The sequence below is a fragment of the Lissotriton helveticus genome, chromosome 7 (assembly GCF_964261635.1).
Source record: "Lissotriton helveticus chromosome 7, aLisHel1.1, whole genome shotgun sequence".
Classification (NCBI taxonomy): domain Eukaryota; kingdom Metazoa; phylum Chordata; class Amphibia; order Caudata; family Salamandridae; genus Lissotriton; species Lissotriton helveticus.
Window position 1 is genome coordinate 1255108800 of NC_136068.1, and position 9399 is coordinate 1255118198.

A 9399-nucleotide genomic window follows, 5' to 3' on the forward strand; every position below is an offset into this window, starting at 1 on the left:
GACACCAAATCGATGGAGCTGGAGGGAACACCTCCTAAACCCAGACTTGAAGGACATGGAGGGATCATCCTCTGAACCTTGGCATCAAGGAGGGAGCACCCCTGAACCGTGACTGGTCGAACATTGAGGGAGCACCCCTGAACTGTGAATGGTTGAACATTGAGGGAGCACCCGTTAACCGTGACTGGTTGAACATTGAGTGAACACCCATGAACCGTGACTGGTTGAACATTAAGGGAGCACCCCTGAACCATGACTGGTTGAACATTACGGGAGCACCCCTGAACCGTGACTGGTTGAACATTGAGGGAGCCCCCCTGAAGCGTGACTGGTTGAACATTGAGGGAGCACCCGTGAACCGTGAATGGTTGAACATTGAGGGAGCACCCCTGAACCGTGACTGGTTGAACATTGAGGGAGCACCCATGAATCGTGAATGGTTGAACATTGAGGGAGCACCCCTGAATCGTGAATGGTTGAACATTGAGAGAGCACCCCTGAACCATGACTGGTTGAACATTGAGGGAGCACCCCTGAATCGTGAATGGTTGAACATTGAGGGAGCACCCCTGAACCATGACTGGTTGAACATTGAGGGAGCACCCCTGAACCGTGAATAGTTGAACCTTGAGAGAGCACCCCTGAACCGTGACTGGTTGAACATTGAGGGAGCACTCCTGAACCGAGACTGGTTCAACGTGGAGGAAGCACCTTCTAAACCCAGACCTGATGGACATGGAGTGATCATTCCCTGAACATTGGCATGATGGACTTGGAGGGAGCCACCCAAAACCTTATGGACATGGACGGAACAGCCCCGAACCGAGGTTTGATGGAGATGGAAATAGCAGCTCGTGAATCTTGACATAGTGGACATGAAGTGAACCGCCACAGAACCGGATTGGTCACCATAGAGAAAGCAATCCCTGAACCCACATCCAATGGACCTGGACAAAGCAGCCTTCGATACCTGGCTTGATGGACATGACGGTACCAGGACTGGTTGTCAAAGAGGAACCAATCTCTGAACCCAGAGGACGTGGCAGGAGAATGCCAGGAACCCTGGCATGATGGACATCGAGGGAGCCACCTGCAATCTTGACCTGATGGACATGAAGAGAGCAGCCCCTGAACCCAGGATGGGGTGATAGTGGGAAGCAACTTCTGAACTCAGACCTGATGGACACGGAGGGAATAGCTCCTGAACCCCAACCTCATGAGCCACTGTGCAAGAAACCCCTCGAACTTAGCACAGGGGTGCAGCCTTTCAGCATGTGAGGTGATACTGGAAACAAGAGATCTGAGAGGACGCCCCTCAGTTATGAATGGCATTTTCTACCCAATAGGAGGTGAAGGATACTTTGTCCTTGCTTACGTAAGGGCCAGTGCCATCCTTGTGATACCACTGACTTGGTCCAGGTGGGCATCCTAGAGTTGGACCTCAACTAATTCTCCAGAGGACACAGTAGAGCAGTCCCTTGACAAAGCATTTGAAGAACACGGTGCACTCCACCACAGTCTCAGAGAGTCGTATTCACTTCCAGTTGAATTGCCAATTGAAAAAGTAAACAATAGTCAGGAACACTGATTAATGCCTTGTGTGCCCACCCCCTAACTTCATCTCACACAAAAGACATTCTATGCCATTCTCTCCCTCTATGGTATAAGTATTTCTCTGAAAGCGTGAATCTTTGTGTTGTGCTGCCCTACTCACACAAATGGTTCTCTGGTTCATTTCTTTCATTACCTGGCACACTTTTATTTTCTCTCATTCATGCACCCCCTCTTTAACTTATCTCTACTCTCTCTCTGACTCACGCACACATTCTCTCTTCATTTGGAATGCTATTGTTGTTCTCTCGAGCTCTTTCTTTTCCTTGCTCTACCTTCTCTTTCTCATCTGTGTTGTTCCTTCCCTCACAAGGTTTTTCAGCGACCCCTCTCTCTCTCCGTCATGTTATGTCTTCCTTTGTGTTTTCGATCTCTCTTTATTCGGTTTGTCTTTCTGTTTACCTTTCTCCGTTTTCCCTAGTTTTAACTTTTTCATCCTTCCTTTGCTCTCCTGCTCTCTTTCTCTCTCTTTCTCTTTCCTTATTTACTCTCTCCCCCTCCCTTTCTGTTTCCTTTTCTCCCTCTTTCTCGTTTTGATGAATTTCCCCTCTCTTTATTACCTTCATTCCCCCCTCTCTCTCTCCCTCTCTCTCTCTCTCTCTCTCTCTCTCTCTCATTCTGATGCTACTTATTGTTTCCATGCCCTTGACGTAAGTGCTTTCATGGAATTAGATGTTTTGACTTCAACCCCAGAGATATTCCTTTTCCCTACCAAAGCAGAAAACAGGGAGACACCCCTAACATTCAGTGCGAGTAAGCCTTCCGAAAAGAAATCGGAGACTTTCTTGAACAGAGCAAGGACAGACGAGCCAGAAAATCTAAGCCAGACACAGTGCACAATGCAAGGGGGGTTGGGTGAGGCGAGCGGAATCCTTTCTCAATTTAGCTGATTTTTTTTCAAGTCAACCTTCTCTTGTACAGTGAAACCTGCATCTGGTTATAATTGTGCAAAAATGACAAACTTGAGGCTGTACCTATTTCATGTCAATTCCAACATCTGGAGAACATACTCAAGCTTCCAGGAGGGGGAGGGACAGCCCGGGAACCCCTAAATGAAGCTCGGGGAGTGGTGGACAAGCCATGTGGCGGGTACAGTGGGAGCAGGGGCTTCCAGGAGAAGCTGTCTCCTCATACAGAAGAGTCGGAGTGGCCACAGGAAAACTGCACTTTGCCAAAAAGAGCAGGGGCTCTAACCGGAAAACCACTCCTTACTGAGAAGAACAAGGGCTTCCACAGAAACCTCACACCTCACTGGAAGGAGCGTGAGCTTCCATTGGAATCCTACTCCAAGCTAAGAGAGCAGGGCTTTCCATGGGAAGACCCTTCACCACTGAGAATAACAGGGATCTCCACTTCTTCTCAATTAGAAGGGGCCTCAAGAGAAATGATTCTGTCTGGGAGGTGAAGGACCCACCAGTCAGAGATTTCTCCTCATTCAGAAAAACAGATAGTGCCTCACTGAAAGAGCTGGCACTACCAAGTGTAGGCTTCTCAACGAGACCATCTAGACCTTTCAAGAGAGACGTCTCACTTAGGAACCTTGTAGGGGAAGATGTCTCACCAACAGGAAAAGGGGCATCCAAAGGAAGGATTCTCCTCCTTGTCGCGAAGGACAGAGTGGAGGCTTCTTCTCTTTGAAAAGAGTGGAGGCCCCTAGGAGATATTCTAAATGAGAATAGCATTGGCGTTTTCAGGAGATTACTTTCCACAAGAGAAGTTGGAGCTTTCAAGAGAAGACTTACCTTCACTGAAAGGTCAAAAGCGTTCAAGAACAAGACTTTACATACAGCTCTCAATAGGAAAGATTCTTCATTCAGAACTCCCACTGGAAGATGCCTCCTCACTAAGCAAAGCCTTACAAAGGAAGGAATGATCTTCTGATCGAGAAAGACTTTGCAGGGGGAAGCGCCTCCTTCCCAATGAATGCAAGGGTTTTCAGAAGAAAGTATATTCACACTGAGGACAATGTTTTTTAGAGGAAGCTTTCTTCTCACTGAGAAGAGTAGGGGACTCTAGAGGACCAGGTCTACCGAGAAGAGTAGCGGTTACCAGAAGAAGATATTTACTTCTTGCGCAGCCTGAGCTTCCAGTGAAGACACCTCCTTCTCACTGTAGTGAGCTGCGCTTCCATGAGAGACCTCTCCTTTTCACAGAGGAGTGCAGGGTGCCCATGGGAAGGCTCCTTCTCACTGAGCAGGGTTTCCAGTAGGAGACCTCACCATCTCAGAGAAGAGAGCAGGGCTCCCATGGGAAGGGGATTTCTCGCTGAGGAGACCGGGGCTTTCATGGGAAGGTTTTGCCTTCTCACTGAGGAAAGCAGGGGTCACGTGGAAATACTTCTTGTTCTCCTCCAGAATAGCAGTGCTCTCAAATGAGACCTGCTCTCACTGAGGAGACCAGGGCTCGCGTGGAAAGAGTCCTTCTCCCTGATAGAACAGCTTGCATGAGAAGACTTATTTTTCTCACCGAGAGGAGTAGGGATCCCTTGGAAGACTTCTTCTCACTGAGGAAAGTGGATCTTCCAGGGAAGACTTCTGCTTTTCTCTGACTAAAGTTGTGCCCGGTTGAGAAATATAGTCACTGCTGAGACGGGGGCTGCTATGGGAAGTCTTCATCTTTTCACTGACAGGTGGTGGTCTCCCATTTGAAAACTCTTTCTCACCGAGGAGAACAGGGCTCACATGGGAAACCTTCTCTTTCTCATACAGATTAGCAGTAACCCATTGGTAAGACCTCTCCTCACGAGGAGAGTGGAACTTCCAGGGAAGACTTCACCTTCTCACTGAGGTGATTAGGGCTCGCATGAGAAGACTCCTTCTCACTGTGAAACGCAAGATTCCCATGGGAAGGAAATTTCTCACTGAGTAGACTGGAAATTCCAGAGCAGTGCTTTCATAAGAAAGCTTCTCGTTGAGGAGAGCATGGGTCCCAGAAGATGCCTTCTTTCTTACGATTGTGCACTTCCAAAGAACGATGTCTCCTGGTTGCTGTGTATTGGGTTGATGGAAAGATTTATTCTCATCGAGAAGAGCTAGGGCTTCCAGAAGACGATTTTGTCTCAGTGAGGGGATCTGGGATTCCTGGGCTAGACTTTTCATTCCTAAGACTCATTGCTCAGACTTGAGGGAACGATGCTTGCTTCTGTGCACAATTTGTGGATCACATGGGCATGACTGGAGAGTCATGACATAAGCACAAAAAACCTTGGAGAACCTTCTGTTGCTGAAAAAACACATTGGTTTTCTAGTCGAACCTTTGATATTGAAGATCTGTTTTAAGAGAATCTGGTGGGACTAGGGCACAAAGAATTAAATGCCATGATGTGCTTCCTTATGGCTGACTTTGCAACACCCCAGAGGTTTACAGACACATTTAAACCTGGCTGCTTTAGAAACAATCTTAAACCTGTCACAGTAATTATGTTCCACAGAGACGCTATCTTTTAGCACTGACAAAAAATGTGGCACTGGTGTACCCAGGAAAACCTTTGCAATAGAGGCAAACATACCACTAATTGTTCACATACACAAAAGTGTTTTACCTGGCTTCGCTGAGAGGGGCCACGTACGGCCGTGGATGCAACATCCCTGCTTTTGACTCCAATATCTATCCAAAATAATTTCTATTTAGCATGATTTTCTCCACCAAACATATCATTTGATTTGAGCATGTTAAAAACTGGTCGCATAAATGTCTAAAAGAAAAAAATCCAAGACACGCGACTGACTCTTTTCCAGCCCTAGTAGCATTTCAGAGCCACGAGCCACTCTAGTGACATCTCTCAGTGATCATACAGACTTGGTCGGCTCTGCCGAGATCCTCTGTGAACCCCTAGGCGCTCTGGTATTTGCACTTTACATTCAGACGGAGCGAGGGGAGCCTCTCTTACCTGCAGACGCCCTGGGCAGGGGCCCCTCTTACCTGGGCAGTGGCCCTGGAAACCTGGCAAAGGATATGGGTTACAGACGATCCGGAGGCACCAGCTCCTAGGCCTGCTGTGCTGTGACAGGTAGAAGAAGACCACGGGGGCCAAAGTAGGATAAGGCAACTCGTCCGTTTCAGGGGTCCCGCCGCCCGGGTCCCGCTCCCCGGGAAGGGCCCCGGACAGATCGTTCAGGCGGATGAAGGTCTTGGGTTGAGCCTGCTCCTGCTCCGTGACCCCATCCTCGGCCATCCTGGGTCCGGCTCACAATGACGGTGGGGCCATACCGGGCCCTCAGGCGGAGCTAGGGTCCCGAAGCATGCTGCAAGCGGAGGCTTGGTGAGAGGCGGGAGTGGGCTGGGCACGCGTCTCCGGCTCTCTCGCCCTGTGCACTACTCCCCTCCCACTTCCCTCCTCTTCTTTCACTTCATCCTCTATCTTCACCCTCCACAATCTCCGCTGATTTCTTGCTTCTCTCCACTCTCCCTCTCTTCTCCACTTTCCTCCTTTAATCACGCCTTCCACTCCCCTTTGTTCAATCTTCTCACCTCTCCTTTTCTCTACGTCTTTCCCTCTCAATCGACACCGGGTCACTCTTTGGCCCTTTCCCTCTCACTCAATACATCTCACTTTCCTCCTTTGATTGTTTTCCATTCTCAGACAATATCTCCCAACTCTTCTTCCAATACATTTTTCTCTTTTTCACCACAGTCTTCACTCTCCTGCTCGAAGCCCTTCTACCTTCTTGATCTACGCACCCGACTTTCCTTTAGCTATCTTCTTGGCACCGCGTGCACTGGACTCCGCTCCGGACTTCTGGTTCCTCGCCTCTTACCTTGCACCCCCACTCTCTTATTCCCTCTCACTGTGCTCTCTCCACTCTCCAGCTCCGGACCTGTGCGCAGAGCTGCTCTGCTGTCTCCAGACCGCTCGTCTCTCCTCCTCCTCCTCCCGTGCTTCGCCTCTCCCCGGTTATGGCTGGGCGGGTGGAGGCTCCCTCTTCATCCCTCCCTCTGCCTTCTCTATTGTACGTTTTTCTAGTCTCTCTGACATTGTCCTCCCGGGCGGAGACCCTCCCCGGCTTCTTCTGTTCTGGCTCACATTCTGTTTTCTCTCTGCTCTCTAACACAGAGGTGAGAGCGCCTTTTCGTGTGTAGCTGCACTCTCGCCTTTAGTTTGCCATCTCTGGGTCCCCTTGCCTTTCCCTTTTCTCCATTTCATGTCTATCTCTTCTCCTCTTTTATTTTTGTTTCCACTCCTCCTGTTTTCGTTCCCTTTGCCCTCTTTTATGTGTCCCCTTTCTGACTTTTGACCACTCCTTTATTTCTCCTCGCCTCTTTTCTTTGCGCCTGCTCTCCTCTTCTTTTCTTTGCGCTCCCTCCTCCTCTTTTCTGTATGTCTCCTCTTCGCCCCTTTTTTAATCGGCCTTCTCTCTTTTTGAGAGCCCCTTTTCTCTACCCTGTCTTCTTTTTCACAAATAACGCCCTCTCTCCTTCGATCCAGTCTCTCCTGCTTTCACTACTCACTCCCTTTTTTTCGCTATATTCTGCTTTTTTGTCGTTATTTCCTCTTACCGTCTATCCCTTTCTCTACATGTCGAATTTACTCCTTCCCAATATTTTATTGTCCTGTTCCACTTTTGTTTTGTTTACCCTCGCTCCACTTGTTTTTCTTTTCCTTCCATCCCTCCCATGTATCCCCACATTCTGCTTTACAGCACCCCTCCTGCGTTCTCGTTATCTCTACAGTTATGAATTTCCTTCCCACCTCTCTCCCGATATCTTTTCGTTCAGTTCCCTAGTCTGGCAACAGCCCCATTTCTCTTTCTCGACACTTGTGCCAGTTGTATCAAATCTCTCCGCTGCGTCCCCTGGTATTGTTCCCTTTCCATCAGTTTTTTCCCCTCCTTCTGGGGGAAGCCGCTCCCTTGCTCGAGGAATGTTTCTCAGTTCTCCACCAGCGGTTTGTGCCAGGTAACTCGCTATGGTCCCTGATGTACTCTTCGAGGGTCCGCGGACTTCTCTGAAGCGGCTTGTAGAGGATGTGGCGGAGCCTCACAGCTGGATCCAAGAGTACCAACTTCGGACTTAGGCATGCCCAGAATATGCCACACAGCCAATGAGCGACGTCGCTTCTCTTCTCGAGTTCTTTATTCGCTTAGAACCCTGACAGTCAGAGCGGAGAGGCGGGTGCACACTGCACAGCTGGAATCTGATTACACTAACTCCAGCTCCTGGCCGCTTGCCTCCAGAGCGCCTGGATTCCGGGAGCCAATGAACTGGCAGAACTGGGCGAACCCCCTGCTTCATTGGCTGGGCTTTACAGGGACTATTCAGACTAATCTGGGGCAGCGCGAGCGGCTGATTGAATGCCGGAGGAGGCCGCGTGGATAAACAAGGCGCGTGCGCGCTATCTGCAGCCGGCTTTTTTGACAGTTGAGCTAGTAGCCTAGGAGCCAGGTGTTATTCCCAGTAGGTGAGTTGGAGCACTGGCCTGGGTATGGGCACTGAGACCCGCCCCATATCCTGTTCTCAAAGCAGGTGCTGCTACTGAGCTATCGAAATACCAGACAACTCACAGTGGCTCCACCACCTTCACCGACCCCATGGATGCATTGAGGTGCTTAAACCCATAACAGGGGCAATGTAACCCATTGAGAGTGCCATTACCCTAATGTAATTAATGAAAATGGGCCACGTATTACTGGCGGCCCTCACTATTTAGAATAGGTGCAACACTGAGTGAGGCTCTGGTTTCACCCCACCTGGTGTGCATTCAAAACCTTACGTTCCTGTATAAAGCATAGTTACTTAGGCTGTGGCCGGGCTGCTCCAAATATCTACGATTTAACAGCTACTTCTTGATATGTGGAAAACTTGGGATTTTCGGGTTGCTCATATGGTTTATTCAGTAAAGTGAGGATTGTTTATGAACTGGCAAATTCACTCACTCGTCCGCTTATATATTATTCCCCTCAGTGAGTTAAGCACACGCTCCAGAGATTTTTTCTCTAACCTACATATCACTCATGCCTTAACTGTACATGTTCTCTGACTGATGAGAGCCTGCAATAGCCTGCCCTGCTGTATCTGTTCTGCTGGGAATGGAATGGCACTTGTTCCCTTCTGGAGAGTGGAAGCTTGCATTGCTACTGCCATCCATCACCAATTCTGTGAGAGAGCATAACTTACTCTGTTGCTGCCGAATGTATGACGTTACTATGACATACATTACCACGTAGTAGGTTACAACGCGGACGTTACATCGTCCGCGTTGTTACCATGCATGGCTTTACATCGCAAGTCGTTTCTACGACTTGCATTAGATGGCGCGCTGGACTTAGGAATAGTATAAATTACTATTCCTACTCCAGTTAGCGCAACAGTAGGGAATGTGTTGGATTTAAAATCCAACACATTCCAATCCAACACATTCCTTGGTGTTACGTGCCATCTAGCGCAAGTCGTATGTAATGCCATGCGTGGTAACAACGTGGACGATATAATGTCCGCGTTGTTACCAACCCGCGTGGTATTGACAGCGGTATACATGCTGTTTCCCACTGCTGCCTGTTTTATGTGTGTTCTGTGATGGGGAAAAAAAGATAAATAGAATGCACTTGCATGATATGCCCTATGAACAGGGGCTTTCCACAATATTTGATGTCAGGTGCCTGTAGTCCTGATGATGAACCTGTCCCAAAGGCACCAAAACACATTGACAGAATAGAGAATCAAGGTCCGTTGCTCTACCCTTTATTTTTAATCTTGTGGTGGGGAGACACCAGTAAAACAATGTTAGCTCACCGGCACACAATTTTAATATAGGGCTGAGAATTTAACAGATGGGGAACAAAATTGTTGTCA

General features: G+C 48.7%; 1 protein-coding gene across 1 annotated transcript in view; it reads right to left on the reverse strand.

Annotated features, from left to right (window-relative positions):
* Positions 1 to 7597, reverse strand: part of CACNA1G (calcium voltage-gated channel subunit alpha1 G) — a 1349169-nt gene extending 1341572 nt beyond the window's left edge. The window contains exon 1 of the mRNA XM_078654430.1: positions 5568 to 7597. Within this exon, the coding sequence (XP_078510556.1) occupies positions 5568 to 5785 (218 nt within the window). The 5' untranslated portion in view covers positions 5786 to 7597. The remainder of the gene's footprint in view (positions 1 to 5567) is intronic.
* Positions 7598 to 9399: the final 1802 nt, after the last annotated feature.